Raw genomic sequence first — 19,308 nt, 5'->3', positions numbered from 1 at the left:
CATTAAGTTGACAATTTCCTCAAGTTTGGCTAGGAAAAAAGAAATTTTACATTAATGGGGAAATTTGCCGCAGATGTTGACTACACACTGTAGTTACATTACACTATATTACATCGTTATAATAATTTACGGCATATGTAAGTTATGATAATGGAAACCTACAGTGTATTGTAAATACCTTTATGAAACACAAAACAGGTAAAAACTGAAAAAGGTGATACACAGAAATATCAAACTATAGAAAAAATAATACATTTAATACATTTTACTAAAAATAATACATTTAAAACACATTAAGATAAATAAAACAAATTTCCAGCTACTACTACAATAATAATAAATTTTATATATATATATATATAGTATATATATATATATATATATATATATATATATATATATTATATATATATCTATATATATATATATACATTTTTTTTTTTTTTGTGTTTGAACTGACACTCTGACTGACCTCTGACCTTTTGTGAAAGTGTCTATTTATTCCTCTGCAATCCAGTGTTTTCTTACACACCAAAGCCAAAAGAAGTGGAATCTGCAAACACTGCCTCTATTTGATGTAACACCTGAATGTGGAAAACACATGTAACTGAACCACCTCAGAATTAAACCCTTTGCTAAATCCCTCCTTTCTGACCAATCCTTACTTGACAAATGCTGTCTGACAAACATTAGTTCTTGTCAAATGTGTATGTATGTTTTTATTTATTTATTGTCCATACATTGAAAGTCATTTAAGTCCAGTATCTTCTGTTTTGCAGGGTTGGAATGACATATAGGCATGTTAATGAAAATATAATTTTCTTTTTTTGGGGTGAACTATCCATTTAATTATTATAATTTTTTTTTTGTACATGCAGCTCATACTAACATTTCCCAGAGCCTCATGACCGTTTAACAATGAGTCATATTTTCTGCAGCAATGTCAGCGTAGGCCCGTGTGGGAATTATCTGGATGATTCTAAGAATCATCATGGCAAACTATGACAGCAATCAGTGTCATCTCTTCATGTCTTTTCTTCTGCTCATTTGCTCACACTTTGCTCTATGGTTATGCTGGATGTCATACATTACTCAGCCACAAATGTCACAGAATCCACCCACAGTCCATGCACTTACTGTCTGATCCATAACAATGCACACAAACCGGGAAAACACTTTTAGATGTCATAAGCTCTAATCTGATAGTTGTCAGAGAGTAAAAGGATTTTTTATCAGTCTGTCTGGAAACAAAGTTGAGTTTACTGAGGTAATACAGCATGCACTGTTGAAGATAATCGTTTTTGAAGATCAAAGTTTGCGAGGTTAGTGACATCAAATCTATATTCAGTTTTGTTTGAGACTGTAATAAAAATATAGTAAAAAAAAGTAATAATTTAAATTATTATTAAAATCTGTAATACTGTGTTCTATTTAAATATGTTTTAAAATGTAATTTATTCATATGATGCAAAGCTGAATTTTCAGCATCATTATTCCAGTCGTCAGTGTCACATGATCCTTCAGATATCATTCTGATTTTAAGATGAAGAAACATTTATTATTATCAATGCTGAAAACATTTTTTTTTGTCATTTTAGTTAAAAAGAAAGTATTTTTGTATGACTGTGAAATATTTTTTGTAGAATTCAGGATTCTTTGATGCACAGCAAAGTTCAGACCATCATTTATTTGAAATAGATGTTTTCTGTAACAATGTAAAACTCTTTACTGTCACTTTCCACCACTTTAATGCATCCTTGCTGAATTAAATATTCATTTCTTTATTAATTCCTTTAAAAAAAAAAAAAAAAAAAAAAAAAAAAATATATATATATATATATATATATATATATATATATATATATATATATATATATATATATATATATAAATCTGACCTCTAACCTTAGAATGGTAGTGTATATTTGCATAAAACTATGCATTTTGTCTATAACAGATGTTTAATGGGAGGTTGCATTCTTACAGCTTACCCTATACTGTATAGAGCGATGACATGCCCCACTGCACTTGTAACATTAAAGGGATACTCCACCCCAAAATGAAAATTTTGTCATTAATCACTTACCCCCATGTCGTTCCAAACCCTTAAAAGCTCAGTTTGTCTTTGGAACACAATTTAAGATATTTGGATGAAAACCGGGAGGCCTGTGACTGTCCTATAGACTGCCAAATAAATAACAGTGTCAAGGTCTATAAAAGGTATGAAAGTCGTCATCAGAATACTCCATCTGCCATCAGACGTGCAATCTGGGTTATATGAAGCGACGGGAACAATTTTTGTAAGAGAAGAAAACAAAAATAACGATTTTATTCCACAATTCATTTGTCAACGGTCTCCTCTGTGTCTCTCCATATCACCATATGCTGCTTATGCTCTTCTGTATCATCCGCGCCACAAGGATGCGCTGTTTCTACGTGTATTTAGCTTTGATTTGAAAGAAAACAGCTTGTGGAGTATCCCTTTAACCAGTGGTGGACGAAGTACACGAATCAAGTACGTGAGTAAAAGTACAGATACATATAATCAAACATTACTCCAGTAAAAGTAATAGTACTCCTTTTTCAATTTTACTCAAGTGAAAGTACAAAAGTACTTGATTTTTTATGTACTTAAGTAAAAAAGTACCGAAAGATAGATGTAGCAATTTTATATAGGCTACTTAATTCAATTTTATATTAGCACATATTTTTTATAATCATACTGCTCAAAATACCTGAGATTTTCCCAAAATAACCACTATATGGAGTCAAGATATATTTTTGTTGTTGATATGGACTACATTGACGAGAGTGATGTAGTAATGTTCACTGTGAAGCTTACACTGCGATGTACCCGAGAGAAAACAGATCTTACCATCTGATATTCACCAGGAAGAAAAAAAGTGTTTTAAAGTTTGTTGTTTTCCAGAACATCACAGTTATATATGACATGAGAATAAGGCCTGAAGTTAGGAAGAACATTTTTAGGAAAATGATTTTTTTCTTCTCAAACCTCATTGTCTGTGGTCCAAACACCCCTGGCCACATGCCCCCAGAGAGCATCACTTCCCACTTTGATAATTACTGTAGTTACCATGTTCTGAACATAGCATCCTTTCTTTTTCCCCCAGATGTAATCTATCTAAGTGGTTGAATAAAAATATTTGGACTTTATATCTAAAAATGACCTCAACTTAGCACCAGCAAGCTTGTTAACTAGACAGTTAGCATCAGCTAACAATATTTTCTTATTTCCATTATGGTTATGAAAAAACATTCATATCTGTCTACTCGGCTAGTTAATCCAAACAATATAAAAATCCACACTGTTGATAAACAATATAAAAACAGACATCACATAGGGCTAAATGCATAGCATTTTAATAAAACTGTAAATGTTATGGCAGCGGGGAATTTGAACTTGCATGAGTTATTTTATTTAATCTGTGTAAATTTAATGGTTTTTTGGCTGTGTTTTTTTTTTTTACCTAAAACATAGAGACACTGTTTGATGTGTCTGCATTCAAGCATTTCAGTGGGCTTAAATAGAGCACCCTTTACAGCAGATTTAGTTCCCAAACAACTGACAGTTTTGACCTAAATATGATTTTCAGTTACAATAATTAATCCTAAATTTCCACATTAATAACTTACATTTAACAGCATCAGACGCGCACGCTCACAAGATCTCCCGGTTCTTACTTGTGAATTCATTTCACTTGGAAACTCGCACTAAACGGTTCATTTGAATCAGTGAGTTGTCAACTCTAGAACAGCTGCAATCGGATCGTTCTAATTTGTAAACGAATCATTTGGTGTGATTTCAGAACCGATTTAAAAGGTTCATTGAAAAGACTCAGTTCGAATCAGAAACCGCTTCTGCGTGTCGGAGCATGTGATGTTTAATAAGGAGTAACGAAATGTTTTATGAAATGTAGTGAAGTAAAAAGTACGATCTTGTCCTTTGGAATGTAGTGAAGTAAAAGTAAAAGTTACTCAAAATAAAACTACTCCAGTAAAGTACAGATACTTGACAAATGTACTTAAGTACAGTAACAAAGTAAAGCTACTCCGTTACTGACCACCACTGCCTTTAACCGACCCTAAATATGGACTGAAGTAAAAAGTGTAACAACTCACCTATGTTTATATATATATATATATATATATATATTATATATATATATATATATATATATATATATATATATATATATATATATATAAATTAAATATTTTATGCATTGTTTTTAAACCTCCACAAATAAGATTATATCAGAAAATGCAGAAAATATTAGGCCTATATATTATTAATATCTTTATTTAATATTTGATATCATTGTTTTTACCAAACATAATGGTAACTAAAGCAAAAAAAATAAAATAAAAAAATTAAAAAAATGAAATAGGATCTCTCTCAAAGGGCTTTCAGATTCTTCCTGATATGTTTATTTAATTTTTATGGTAGTAGTCAATAAAATCCTCAACTTCCTGGAAGTTCAACAAAACTTATTGTTTCTGTTGAGGAGCAAGGACTCACGGAAGTCGTGTGTGCACTACTCAGCGTGAAAGACAAATAGCAACTGTTAAAAATCATAATTGTTATTTTGGATGAGCAGAGAGCAATGACCCTCACCTTAATCACGTGACGGTGAAGGTGGGCGTGTCCTCGCGAGTGCTACAGGCGCTCACCTGGGTCACTGTGAACAATCCGAGGGGTCGAGCAGCGCGCTTTGACGGAAGTGGACACGCAGAGAAAGGTGGACGAATTCATGGCTTCACCTCTGAAAGCGGGATTCCACAGACTGGAGATCCAGAAAACTACATGGGACGTCCCTGACCGATACACCTCACTCAAACCCGTTGGCTCTGGAGCCTATGGGACAGTGTGGTAAGGGGGCTGTTACGGTGAATTATTATACGTAGAAAGAAAATTACATATTTTAATGGTTAATGTTGGTTTATGTTGTAAATGTAAGGGGGGTTTCTATATGGTGTATGGCAAATATGTTAAGAGAGACTGAAATATATATATGTTAAAGACGTTTATAGGCTATAGTAAATGGGATTTATTAGCTATAGGCTATGCCAGTTTATGAAACTGATTTGGAAAATGCAATGGCTGAATAAAACCTATTTGTTTTTGAAATCCTATTTAATTTCTTTTTTTCACTACCATCTTTTAACAGTGGTATATATGTCTTAATTCTATATATTGGATTTGCTTAATGTATTAGTTTTTTTTTTTTTTTATTAAAAACCCAGTGCTACACTTTACTGTAACTTATGTTTATTATGCACATGTAATATCAACAACATATGATATGCTGTTATATGCACCTATGACATAGATCTGAGACTGAGTGAGACTTGGGTGAAATAAACAGATGTGAGCTCACATACCTTGATGGGCAGGTTTCAGCATGTTTGCAGATAACACAGACATTCCCCCAAAATACTGACACTGATGTCTCAATCAATAGCTTTCTTCTGTCATGAGCAAAGTCTTTTAGATATATGCCATTTCTGGCAGCTGATAATGAATTATACAAATAAATCGAAAAGGGTTATGTATTGTTGGTTATTTATTACTTTTATTTCATATTTTACCCTTTGTATGTAAGGAAGATGCTACATTTGTTTTGGCACTGGAATTATATTATAATACGTTTAAACAAACACAATAAGACCAGGTGTTTTTAGTATACATTTTGTTTTTTTCAGACTCTACAGGTCAAATTTGACCCACATTTGAACAAATCTAGCCTTGATCTTTTAAGCATAATATAAGACATTTTCTCAAATGTTCTGTTCTCTGTAATGGGGTACAGTAGAGCTAAATGCTGTCCAGTATAAAAGTCCTCTTGGATGTAATTTTCTCCTTAAATTCTACATTGCAAAAATGGTACTATATTTCTTTTTATTAATATTTCAGTATGCATGATCTAAAATGTACCTATAAAATCCACATAATTTACCAGAACATTATACAGTATTTCTCATATGTGATAACACCAGGGAAAAAATAAAATGAACCAGAAAAAGGGAAGTTTAACCATAAGTTCTGTAACATTTCTTTATATCAAAATTGCGTGACTCCAGTATAATAATGATAATGAATAAATATAATGAATATAGATTTTATTGTTTAGCTATATGACACAATAGTGGGACTTGCATGCCATCTCTCTGTTATCTGTGAAACTAATTTCATGTTAACTGAACATCTGATGAGATTTCTAATGATAACTTGTGTGCAGTTCTGCAACTGACCAGAAGACAAAGGAAAAGGTGGCCATTAAAAAGCTATACAGACCATTCCAGTCCCTGATCCATGCTAAACGTGCCTACAGAGAACTCCGGCTGCTCCGTCATATCCAGCATGACAACGTAAGTCTCAAATTCCCAAGAGAAAGACAATAAACCTAGAGTAGACTTTTCATCGAATATTGTATGTTTCTGTATTATTTTCTTACTTTCTTATTATTTATGAACTTTCATTAACCAGAGCTTTATGTATATGTTGTTGTATAATCCTTCTGTCAGTTGAAAGATACTGTTGTTGTGAAAGCCCCCCTTTATCTTCTCAAACCTGTTTCTGTGCTTAGTAAACATTATTCCTGACCTCACGCTGCTGCTTGTTTAATATGGACTTCAGGTTGAGTAGTGAGAGGATCAAGAATAATTAATGCAATCATTTATCCTCTTTTCAAATCCAAGCCCAGTTAAGTCACTGACTTACCGGCATTTCAAATTCATAATTATTTTTAGCAGCATTGAATTTTCCAGGGGCAAAGTTTGCTTTTTTTTTAAGCAACAGCAAATAGACATTTAGCAAAGAAATATGACTTCAGGGTAAGATTACTTTTTGCACTTTGGCCAGTGGCACTGTTGCCTGGTCAGTCTGCTAACACTGACAACACTAAACCCGAAGTTCTACGGACTACCATATACTCCCTAAAATGCAAGAAAGATAAGAAAATGAATAAATTCTATATGTGGCATTCTTGCATTTTTGGCATAAACTGAATAATTGTGAAATAAACAACAAATCGAACAAATCTTTGTGATGCAGAGCCCAAACCTGAATTCAAATATATTCTTCTTCTTGTAGGTTATCTGCCTCCTCAATGTCTTCACCCCTGATTCCACACTGGAGAAATTTGATACTTTGTGAGTGTCAAGATGAACAGAATGCATTCCTGTGCAAAAATCTTACGCTTGTCATGACAGGCTGAAGGATGCAGAGCATGCATGCATATATTTGTGGATGTATTTGTGTGTGATTGAGACTGCTGTATGTGCTCTATGCAGAGTTTATTATTATTATTATTATTATTATTATTATTATTATTATTATTGACCATTTTAGATCTTAAAAGAATAGTAAAACACAGTGAAAAATACAAACGCCAACAATACTGAAATGCTTACATTTACTAATGCTTTTTCCCAGCTATATGGTGATGCCATTTGTCGCTCAGGATCTTGGGCACATAATGAAGAGGAAACAGTTAACTAGCAAAGTCATCACATACCTGTTCTATCAGATACTGCGAGGACTCAAGGTTTGCCTTCATTCTGTTCATTGCGACTTTCATTCTTCTTTTTGATAGTCATACACCAAGTTCCTTGAATACCACTTATTGATGATATTGAATATTGAATGATATTGCATCTAATTAGTAACTGAACCTTTTTCCTTAGTACATCCATTCTGCTGGAATCATACATCGGGTATGTACAATAAATCTTACAGTATTTAAATACTAGTTTTCAAATGTTTAAAAAGAACAGCATCTAAACTTTACTGTCTTTACTGTCACTTTTGATTAATTTAATAGCACGATTAAATGCAAAATGATAATAGTGAGATTGAGATTATGCCAGGCCATGATGTTTCTTTTCACAATATGGGCAAAATCTGATTAATAGCCCTAGTGGAATAATCATGTGCATGTAAAAACATTCGATGATACACATGATGAAATGACAGAGATCACTGGTGTCTTATTTCAGGATCTTAAGCCTAGTAACCTTGCAGTGGATGAAAACTGTGAATTAAAGGTAACATAGCAAAGTTAAAGTAAAGGATGTTAGAATTAATGACCAGCAAAATAATTTTACAATATTACAAATAATATTATGAATTTCACTCCTGAAACCTTTTGTCATTTGCTATGGGGACTGCTTTCTGACACTCTTTGTTAGATCCTGGACTTTGGACTGGCGAGACACGCTGAAACTGAGATGACGGGTTATGTGGTGACACGCTGGTACAGAGCCCCTGAAGTCATTTTCAACTGGATGCATTATACTCAAACAGGTGACCTTTGACCCAACACATTGTGTACAAGGTGATTTAGAAAGTAAGAGGTTGACCCTAATTTTTTATATTGTGGCTTTTGTGGATGGGTCATATTGTGTTTTGTTGTATCTAGTCTTCTGTCACTCAGTTGTGTTCTTCTGTTCTCAGTTGATGTTTGGTCTGCTGGCTGCATCCTGGCTGAGATGATAACAGGAGATGTGCTTTTCCCAGGAAGTGACAGTATCCTTTCTGTTTCCTCGCTTTTTAAGTATATCTGTCGACCAAAGGAGTGCCTATTCTTTAACGCTTTGTTAGGTATTGATCAGCTGAAGAAGATCCTCAACTTGACAGGCACACCAAGTTCAACGCTTGTTCAGAAAATGCAAAGCAAAGATGTAGGCAAATGCCATCAGACAACTCTTACTGCCTGTTTTAGGAACATGTGATTCTTGAGTCTATTTTTCATTATTGTTTTGATGTGTTTGCAGGCACAATCATATGTCCGCTCACTTCCAGTACAAAAGAAAAAGGCCTTCAAAGAGGTCTTTTCTGGTATGGATCCTAATGGTATGTTCACAACTCCCAAATCAATTTCACCCTTAGGCCATCCAAGATGTAGATGAGTTTGTTTCTGGATTGGAACAGATTTGGAGAAATTTAGCCTTCACTTGCTCACAAAGTGGATGCTCTGCAGTGAATGGGTGCCGTCCAAACCGCTGATAAAAACATCACAATAATCCGCAAGTAATCCACATGACTCCAGTCCATCAGTTAACATCTCGTGAAGCAAAAAGCTTCATGTTTTTAATAAACAAATAAATAATTAAGACATTTTTACCTTAAAATACAAGTGCTATACATTTGCTTTATCCAGTAAAAAAGGAGAAACATGTCCAGTCCAGTCCATTTGAAATGGTTAAATGTTTGTTGTTTTTTTCGCTTACAAACACAGAGCTTTTTACTTCACAAGACATTAACTGAGGGATTACATGTGCATTACTGTGATTTTTTTTCTCTCATTCTGATGGCACCCATTTAGTGCAAAAGTCAATTTTAAGCATATTTTCATTTTTGAGACGTTTGTGTGATATTGCATAGATTTTGAATGAGGAAATGTCACCATCTAGTGGAAGACTACTACATTAGGCACTATATTACTATGATAGCCATTATTATTATTATTGCCTGACAAAGCTTTAAGCATTTAATAATATTCTAAACTCTCAAACAAGGCTTTGTAAAGCTGATAATAATGTTTGTCTTGACAAGGTTTCCAATCTAATGGTGTTCTTTACTGTAATTCAGCTTGATTTAATTTGTGTTCTATTAACAGCCATGGACTTGTTGGAAGGTATGCTGGTTTTAGACCCGGAGGTCAGACTTACAGCAAAAAACGGTCTTTCGCATCCATATCTTTCTGAGTTCCATGACCCTGAAAATGAGCCTGTGTCTCCTGCATATGATGATTCCTTTGAGAGTCTGGATCTGGCTGTCAGCGAATGGAAGAGTGAGAGCATATACATACAAACATATAAAACGCCATCTTATTTACCATTTAAAATGCCTTCTGTGCTCTGCCATTCTGTTTAATCTGCTCTAAAACATTTCTAAATTCTTATGTTGGCATTGACATTATTTATATTTTTTAATGCTCTTCTGCCTTTTCATGTCTCACAGGTCTTATCCACATGGAGATCATGACATTTGACCCAGACAACCCCAGAGTTACTGCAACATAATACCTCATATTCATATCAAGAGAACAGCACTCCAAAGAATCAAAGACACTGATCAACTATTGTTTAGTTTTTTGTCAAATGCCATTGGCTAGATGTCTTTAAAACCTGTTGTTATCAAGCACAGTACAATAGATATCATCCTTTTTTCTTATCAAACATTAACTAAATAGATATTGACAGTTTAAGTGTGTAAACCAGCTTTTACAGAACTTAAGAACTAAAGTATTGTAAGATAATGAAGCGAGGAAAGATAAAAGTGTAAAAAATAAAAGATTTTTTGTGGATGTCTTTGTTCTTAATTATTATATTATATTATATTCCTCTGATAAACCTAAGGTTAGATTATTGTAATGTTTTATTGGGTGGTTGTTCTGCACGCTTAATAAACAAACTCCAGCTAGTCAAAATGCAGCAGCTAAAGTTCTTACTAGAACCAGGAAGTATGACCCTATTAGTCCGGTTCTGTCAACACTGCATTTGCTCCCTATTAAACATTGTATAAATTTTAAAATCTTGCTTATTACTTATAAAGCCCTGAATGGTTTAGCACCTCAGTATTTGAACTCTTGTTACATCATAGCCCTTCATGTCTGTTGCATTCTCAAAACTCTGGCATCTGATAATACCTAGAATATCAAAATCAACTGCGGGTGGCAGGTCCTTTTCCTATTTAGCGCCTAAATTCTGGAATAACCTACCTAACATTGTTCGGGAGGCAGATACACTCTGTCAGTTTAAATCTAGATTAAAGGGATACTTCACCCCAAAATGAAAATTTTGTCTTTAGTCACTTACCCCCATGTCATTCCAAACCCGTAAAAGCACTGCGCCACAAGGATGCGCTGTTTCTATGTGTATTTAGCTTTGATTTGAAATAAAACAGTGCATCCTTGTGGTGCGGCTGATACAGAAGAGCATATGCAGCATACGGTGATGAGAGACACAGAGGAGAACGTTGACAAAGGAATTATTGAATAAAGTCATTATTTTTGTTTTCTTCGCTTACAAAAAGTGTTCCCGTCACTTCATATAACCCAGATTGCACGTCTGATGGCAGAAGGAGTATTCTGATGACGACTTTCATACCTTTTCTGGACCTTTACACTGTTATTTATTTGGCAGTCTATGGGACAGTCTCAAGCCTCCAGGTTTTCATCCAAATTATCTTAAATTGTGTTCCAAGGACAAACTGAGCTTTTATGGGTTTGGAACGACATGGGGGTAAGTGATTAATGACAAAATTTTCATTTTGGGGTGGAGTGTCCCTTTAAAGATCCACCTCTTTAACCTGGCTTACACATAACACACTAACACATTTCTAATATCCAAATCTGTCAAAGGATTTTTAGGCTGCATTAATTAGGTAAACCGGAACTGGGAACACTTCCCATAACACCTGAAGTACTTGCTACATCGTTAGAAGTATGGCATCTACGCTAATATTAGTCTGTTTCTCTCTTATGCTGACAGGGGCGTCGGACTGGGGGTAAAACCAGTACTGATTACCAGGGCCCCAAAGGAAGAGAGGGCCCTTGAAAAGTCTGGAATATATTTTATTTTACCTGGATATTTTCATTGGGGGGTCATGGGGGCCCATCAGGACTGCCTATGCATAGGGCCCGGGATCTTGTGCAACGCCCCTGTATACTGAGGTCACCGTAGCCACCAGATCCAGTACATATCAAGCTCAGATGGTGGATCAGCACCTAGAGAGGACCTCTATAGCCCAGAAATTCAGCGGAGACCAGGACAACTAGATGAGCCCCACATCCCCTTTAAAGACCTTGTCTCAGACGGCCACCAGGACAAGACCACAGGAACCAGTTGAGTCCTCTGCACAATGTGACTTTGCTGCAGCCTGGAACTGAACTGCTGGTTTCGTCTGGCCAGAGGAGAACTGGCCCGCCAACTGAGCCTTGTTTCTCCCAAGGTTTTTCTCCATTCTGTCACCGATGGAGTTTTGGTTCCTTGCCGCTCTCTTCTCTGGCTTGCTTAGTTGGGGACACTTCATCTCCAGCGATATCGTCGACTTGTTGATTGCACAAATACCATTTAAACTGAACTGAGCTGGATGATGAAATCACTGAATTCAATGATGAACTGCCTTTAACTGAAAAATGAGTGTTTACTGTTGTTATTTTACATTATTGACGCACTATTTTCCTAATTAATGCTGTACAGTTGCTTTGACACAATCTGTGTTGTTAAAAGCGCTATATAAATAAAGGTGACTTAACTTGATTGTATTATATTATATTATATTATATTGACGTTTAATATTAACTTTTATATTGTTGGTAGTATTTAATAGCAAACCATTGGATGTCAGTTACATGTTAAAATATTAATTTACCATTAGGGGGCGGTATTTGGTAGGTAAAGTTAGTACCTTAAGACAAGTTACCTTAAATCTCTGTTCAAACATGCCAGTCTGCTTCGAAGTTTCCTGCCTGCACCGTTAAAGGAATATATTTTGGATCTGCTGGATGACAGTGTACCAAAAATCTGTATCAGGTACCTTGTATGGGTTTTTGGCCTACTCTGTCATTTATCAGGTCTTCACTCTGATAAATCAATCATCTGCTTTGACAGAGGTTGGTATCTCTCACAGGACAATTGCTATCAGGTTCATCAACTTAAACAACAACAGAATTGTACTTTAAGGAGTATGAGTAATACTAACTGACCTGCCAGCTAAACCCTCACTGAATGGAAGCTTAGTTTGTCTGTTGTAACTATATATTTTGGCACTGCTTGGTCAGGTTTGGTTTTTAAGTCCTATGGGAACGCGTTTGAATAGTGGTTGTATTTATCTGTTTAGCCAACACATGTTTAATGTGTAGTGTACATTTAACAGCGTTATTTAAGTCTCTAAAGAATTGGTACTTTTGTTACCCTCATGTTTTAGCCAGTGCTCTGCACCTGTTGCCCTTTCTAATCTTGAGGAGAACATCACAAGAATAAGTGTGTATTTTTCCCTCACCAATATCCTTTCAACACTGTCCATATTCAGAACAGTGGTGGAACAGTATGAATTTTTAATTTTTAAACACATTTTTCCCCAGAGTCAAATGTTTAGTTTGATCTTGAAGGTGAGATATGGGATAAATGTCCTTGTTTCCCAATGTAATGTTATTTTATGCTTATTCTAAATTAATTTTTATTAATAATTACTAGCTTTACAGGTGTCAATTACAAAAACCAACAAACTTAAAAGAATACTGTGCTATTACCTTGGTACATTTTTTTGAAGCTTTTGGTACTTTTTGTTAGTTGTGATCCATGTTAAATGGAAGTTAGCTAATTTGAGTTCACTATGAATATTATGTTTGCTAGTGTGAATTCAAAATATGGGTTAAAATTATCAGGATAATATGGAAAGAAAAAAGTGCATTAAAATAATGAAATTTTTAAAAGAAAACCTTACTAAGTATTTGGAGTGATTTTTCTATTATTAGTTATTAGTATATATATATATATAAAAACTAAACTAAAAATCACAAATTAATGTAATTCTCATCTGTTGCGTCTTCCCAAAAATGTAATGACATCTATGAATTCATTTGCAATATTCAAAAACAAAAACAAAAAAAATCTTTTTTTTAAATCCCTTTGAAAGTAATGGTTAAGATGTGTACACACTCACATATACAGTATTTAAGATGCAAACTGAATATGTTATTACTTTTTACACTACATTTTTAGGGTCATTAAACTTAAACTTTTCTTAAAATTTGTCTAAAAGTTTTCAAAACCAAAAATACTTTTCTTCCCATTTTCTTTATTGGAGACACTCTGTGGACATGTCATTTACCCAAAAGTGATAATTTAAATTATATTTTTTTGTTGTTGCATTTGTGTATTCCTATATGTTGTGTAAAAAAAGAAAGGTTGAAAAAATAACAACTGAAGACAAATCATTTTATGTAACCCTGATTTATTGGTGTTTCCAAGTGGTACATGGCTTGATGAATACAATTTTGACATAAGAACAGCTCATAAACCCATCATCCAAAATCAGGAAAATGAAAGAGTAAAAGTTGGGTACTAACTGAGATTTGCCTCACAGTTACCCCCCTCTGAGGGCAGTACAATCTCAATTGAGTAGATTTTGTTGCACTATGAGTATGCAGCAGGAGCATTAACAACACTGGTTGTAGTGACGCAGAATTCTGAGTCAGCTGAAAAAGAATTCATTTTGTGTGTTTAATACTTGCATGTCATGACATAGGGCAACAAAAGCTATTCACCCTGAAGAAGTACTTGAGCTCCATGCTTTGTCTGTCTCATTAGCTCCTTTCTCATTGTGCATCCCCTTAAGGACAATTTGTACTCTAGATGAGGAGTGATGCCAAGAAGCAAAAACAAAAATCAAAGACAACACAGTGAGTGTGAAAAGCCATTCTGATATAACACATTGACATTAAAGTCTCTTTGGGTGACGGTTGTTTTTGGGGCCTAAATTCATCAAAAAGGTATGAAGCATTGAAATGTGGAGTGAAAGAGATAGGAGTTGCCCAGGTGGTGGATGATATTTGGGAGCGGGGAACTGGGTGGAAGTTTTTGGTTTACATGCGCCTCTGGCTCTGCACCACAGAGCGGGACATTGAGACTTGGCTGCTGCCGCCACCACCGCCGCCAATGGACATCCCAGAACCACCACCATATCCATAGCCGCTGCCACTGCTGAAGCCACTGCCACCACCGAATCCGGAACCACCACCGAATCCAGAACCACCACCGAATCCGGAACCACCACCAAATCCGGAACCACCACCGAATCCAGAGCCGCCGCCGAATCCGAAGCCGCCGCCGCCACCACCACCTGTGAACCAAAAAAAAAAACAGAGACATTAGTTTAACTGAACACCAATGCAGTTTTTATAGCAAATTATATGCTTTTTGTCTAAGGTCATGATAGGAAAAGATAATACGCTTACCGCTGGAACTGCTGCTTGACTGCTGGATATGGATAGTTGCAGAGCCACCACCAGAAGAAATCCTGACAAAGAAAATAAATGTCAATATAAGACCAATTTAAACAGAAAAAAATATATACTTTCAAAATAGCAAAGAGACTGACCTGCTCTCCTCTCCTTCCAGAAGTTTCCTGTAGGTGGCGATCTCAATGTCCAAGGCCAGTTTGACATTCATGAGCTCCTGGTACTCACGCACCTGGCGCGCCATATCCTGCTTTGCTCTTTGCAGGGCTTCTTCCAGGTCCTTAATGCGGAGCTTGGCATCCTTCACTGCCAGTTCTCCACGCTCCTCAGCCTCAGCGATCTGAGCTTCCAGGTTGGCACGCTGAGCAATTCAAAGAAGACATTATGACTTTAGTTTTCAGCAACACTTTTACATTATTCTTGTCCTCAGAGACTCATTTACATCATTTTATTTCTAATGTAACATGCAAATTTTGATCATTAACAGTGCAAATGTTTCTTTTGAAAATACATTTCAAGCAAGGATTTGGTCGGCAATCTAATCCAGGTTAAAATCTCATCCAAAAGCATTCAAAGACTAACAAAATTCTTACTTGTCCCTTGACAGCTTCAATTTCATTCTGAAGTCTGCTGATCATGCGGTTGAGCTCAGCAATCTCCTGCTTGGTGTTGCGAAGGTCATCTCCGTATTTGCCGGCAGATGACTGCATCTCCTCAAACTAGGTGGTGAAAAGAGAGTCATTGTGATTAGAATCTGTCATTTGATTGGTTTAAAATAGTGTTGTTTTGATGCTTGAACATCTTTTCTTACCTTCTGTTTGTACCACGACTCAGCCTCGGCGCGGCTACGGTTGGCAATGTCCTCATACTGTGCACGGACCTCAGCAACAATGGAATCCATGTCCAGGTTGCGACTGTTGTCCATTTCCACAATGACTGATGTGTCTTTAATCTGTGACTGGAGATCACGCAGCTCCTAAAATTGCAAGGTGAAGGTTTAAGATACACCTAACACTGAAAACTAGCATCTCAGTGGTAATATAATTTTAATCAAGGTCTCACCTCTTCAAAGATGGCCCTGAGGAAGTTGATTTCATCTTGAAGAGAATCAAGTTTGGCCTCAAGCTCAACCTTGTTCATGTAGGCTGCATCAACATCCTATGAAGACATGTACAAAGCTCAATATAGTATGTGGCCTTTACAGATTTACAATGAAAAGAATTGCAAAATGTAACTAGAGGATCAAGACAGCAGCCAAGTGTTTTACCTTCTTGAGCAGGACAAATTCATTTTCCACTGAGGCACGCTTGTTGATTTCATCCTCATATCTGCAAAGATAAGTTTTCCACTTTAGGACATTGTTCATCAAATTATACCATGCACACAAAGCGTAATTCATAGACTATAAACAAGCTCTTGCACAGCTACTCACTTGTTCTTGAAGTCCTCTACCAAGTTCTGCATGTTCTTAAGCTCTCCTTCTAGCTTCATCTTCTCATTGCCAAGTCCATCAAGCTGTCTGCGCAGGTTGGCGATGTAGGCCTCGAACATGGCGTCGATGTTGGAGCGGGTGGTGGTCTGGTCCTGCAGTAAACTCCATTTTGTCTCGAGTACTTTGTTCTGCTGTTCCAGGAAGCGCACCTGTGTTGGAGATAAACCAATAAAGAGATTTGAATAAATGGCTTTATTAAGACATCAATGATCTTTGATATGCCATTACTCATGCCACAAGATAAGTCTTTTACAGTAATTATCAAACACGCCTCTTATTACATATCAGGACTTGCGGAGACACACCTTTGGCACCTTTAGAGGAATTTATTAGCATATGTCCCATGCCTTATTGGCCAGCACAGTTTTCGTGGAGTAACTGTCTTCTTAACATGCACACTCCCATTTGGAGATAATGAAATGCTAACCTCAAGTGACACCACAACATGTTCAGACTCTCTATGCTCCAATTTATGCTCCCAAAACAATGTTTGCCTTCAGGCATTAAGGCGAGGCTCCAGGAGAATGTGCCATGCTGCAGGTCTTAACAGAGATGATATGGCACACCTTACCCTCAGGTACTAACTGTCCCCCCCCCCACCCTGCAGATTTATGCCATACAATTTATTTTGTGCAAAATCTCACAATGACTTTGAAATTGCATGATTCACATAAAAAGAACAAAGCATCAGTGACATCAGAAGGTTATGTGAGCTACATGATTGCTGATCATATCTCTTGACAGAATCATACAAATGGGCGTAGCACCTAGGTAAGTGGGTGAAATTTACAAGGTGTGGTTACATGGTGAATACCCCAAAGGTGTTAGAGAATCAAAACAGGAAACTTTTTTTGTTTAGGATAAATGAAAATTATTATTAGGACCTACATAAGCTTACTTTTATGGCCATTTTTATGACAGGTGTTGCATTGAGTAAGAGTTAAAGATGGTGCTCATCTGTTACACACACACACACACACACACACACACACACACACACACACACACACACACACACACACACACACACACACACACACACACACACACACACACACCCACACACACACACACACACACACACACACACACACAAATCTGCATTGCTGCCATAGGGATAAATGGCAAACTTGATCCATGCCCTTATTTGGCCTAGTCATTGGATCTTACCTGGCTTTTCCAAACAAACCCACACTAACTAAAAGAAATCAAATACAAAAAAAAAAAAAAAAAAAAAAAAACTCAAGCTTGTGCTAAGACATAGATTTTGACTGTTTGACTGAAATGTAGTAAGGATGCAAAATATGGCTCCTATGTGTTTACTGTTATACAGAATCTGACACTAGGAGGATTTCAGGGTGCAAGTGACTGACTGTGAAATATTTAATGAGAAGAACCCAGCTCATATGAAGGCCCTTGAAATGTGTGCATGAAAACCCAACATTCAAATGAAAAGTCAAAATTTTGGAGGTGCAAAATGAGATTGTTGTGTTGTACAACTTTGTATGCTTGCAAGAAGAAGACTAACCTTGTCAATGAAGGAAGCAAAGCGGTTGTTGAGGGTCTTGATCTGCTCTTTCTCCTGGGTGCGGACAACTTGGATGTTGGGGTCGATTTCTAGGTTCAGTGGGGCTAAGAGGCTCTGGTTGACTGTGACAGCTGTGATGGGTACCACACCACCAGGGAACCCTCCACCAAGACCAAATCCTGCACCACCACCGAATCCTGAACCTCCGCCAAATCCAGCACCACCGCCAAATCCAGCACCACCACCGCCAAATCCAGCACCACTGCCGAATCCTGCACCACCGCCGTAACCTCCTCCGAGACCTCCTCCATAGCCACCGCCGCCAATGCTGTAGCTGTAGCTTGATCCTCCTCCGAAGCCACTGCCGCCAAAGCCACCGCCTCCGCCACCGCCACCACCGGAGCGACGGAATGACACAGAGCTCACTCTGCTGCCAATGGGTACTGCGCTGGCAGACATGCTAGAGAAGGACTTCCTCATACCTCCTCCCATGCCTCCTCCCATGCCACCACCCATGCCACCACTCATGCTTCCACTGCTGATGGTGTAAGAGGTTTTTTTGGTCGAAGACATGGCTGCTGTCGTCTATGAAGGGGTGAGGTTTAGAGAGAAAGAGCAGGATGAGACAGAGAGATCCAGAGCAGGAGAGCTCACTAAGAGGAAAGATAAATCCCTCTGAGTGCCTTCTTCAAGGAGTGCAGCAGCTTTTATACCTCTTATGCTACGGGAGGGGCACACCTGACCACTCCCCTTTCAGCCCCAGGCTCCTGTCCTGCCTTTCGTCCCTATCCAAGTGATACATACACCCATCTTGCTGGGCTGGTATGGGAGCACTTTCAGCAGAGAAGGCCTGGTCACACCCTGATTTTTATGCACACTCTCTCACGTAAAATGGAGAAACTAGGAGAGGAACAGGGAGTAGAAAAACAAGGTTAAACTACCAGAATTCAGCACACCCTCTTCTTGCATGTACTACAAAACCTTTGTATTTTACTAGTGCTCTGTAATACAGTGCACCTTAGTTAAATAACCAGATGGCATTCTATATACTTAGGGCATAGCAAACTATACAACTCCATACATATTTCATGATTTTAGGAAGTTCAGGGCTCTCTGTTTGCTTTAGGTTTCATGCAGGAGTATTAAATAGGGGAATATTTGATGAAGGGCTTAAATGGTGACGCTTGGCGCTTGTCCTGGAAGCCATTGTGACCCGCAGGCTCCTCTTTCCAGTCAAACAATCAAGCTTCTGTTCTCTCACCTCAATGGCTCTGTCATGGACACTAACTTCACCACCT

General features: G+C 37.0%; 2 protein-coding genes across 3 annotated transcripts; one reads left to right on the top strand and one right to left on the bottom strand.

The window, feature by feature from the left end:
• Nucleotides 1–4,590: 4,590 nt before the first annotated feature.
• On the top strand, nt 4,591–10,331 carry LOC109059303 (mitogen-activated protein kinase 14A-like). Its single transcript, XM_019076490.2, has 12 exons — nt 4,591–4,891; nt 6,261–6,390; nt 7,115–7,173; nt 7,457–7,568; nt 7,708–7,737; nt 8,020–8,067; nt 8,212–8,326; nt 8,477–8,548; nt 8,624–8,703; nt 8,797–8,875; nt 9,642–9,815; nt 9,986–10,331. Exons 1-12 carry the CDS (start codon nt 4,773–4,775, stop codon nt 10,045–10,047), a joined length of 1,080 nt encoding a protein of 359 aa, XP_018932035.1. The 5' UTR covers nt 4,591–4,772; the 3' UTR covers nt 10,048–10,331.
• Nucleotides 10,332–13,964: 3,633 nt separating this feature from the next.
• On the bottom strand, nt 13,965–18,708 carry LOC109059290 (intermediate filament protein ON3-like). Of its 2 annotated transcripts, none has more exons than XM_042751323.1 (9): nt 18,011–18,708; nt 16,423–16,631; nt 16,258–16,318; nt 16,053–16,148; nt 15,802–15,966; nt 15,584–15,709; nt 15,131–15,351; nt 14,988–15,049; nt 13,965–14,872 (listed from the first exon to the last, which is right to left on the bottom strand). In XM_042751323.1, exons 1-9 carry the CDS (start codon nt 18,581–18,583, stop codon nt 14,616–14,618), a joined length of 1,770 nt encoding a protein of 589 aa, XP_042607257.1. In that variant the 5' UTR covers nt 18,584–18,708; the 3' UTR covers nt 13,965–14,615. The 2 variants fall into 2 exon arrangements, with proteins under 2 accessions (XP_042607257.1, XP_042607258.1); XM_042751324.1 differs by having other exon boundaries at nt 14,991–15,049.
• Nucleotides 18,709–19,308: the final 600 nt, after the last annotated feature.

The sequence above is a fragment of the Cyprinus carpio genome, chromosome B23, assembly GCF_018340385.1.
Source record: "Cyprinus carpio isolate SPL01 chromosome B23, ASM1834038v1, whole genome shotgun sequence".
Taxonomy (NCBI): Eukaryota; Metazoa; Chordata; class Actinopteri; order Cypriniformes; family Cyprinidae; genus Cyprinus; species Cyprinus carpio.
The sequence above is the reverse complement of the archived record's forward strand: the minus strand, read 5'-3'. Positions and strand labels throughout refer to the sequence as shown.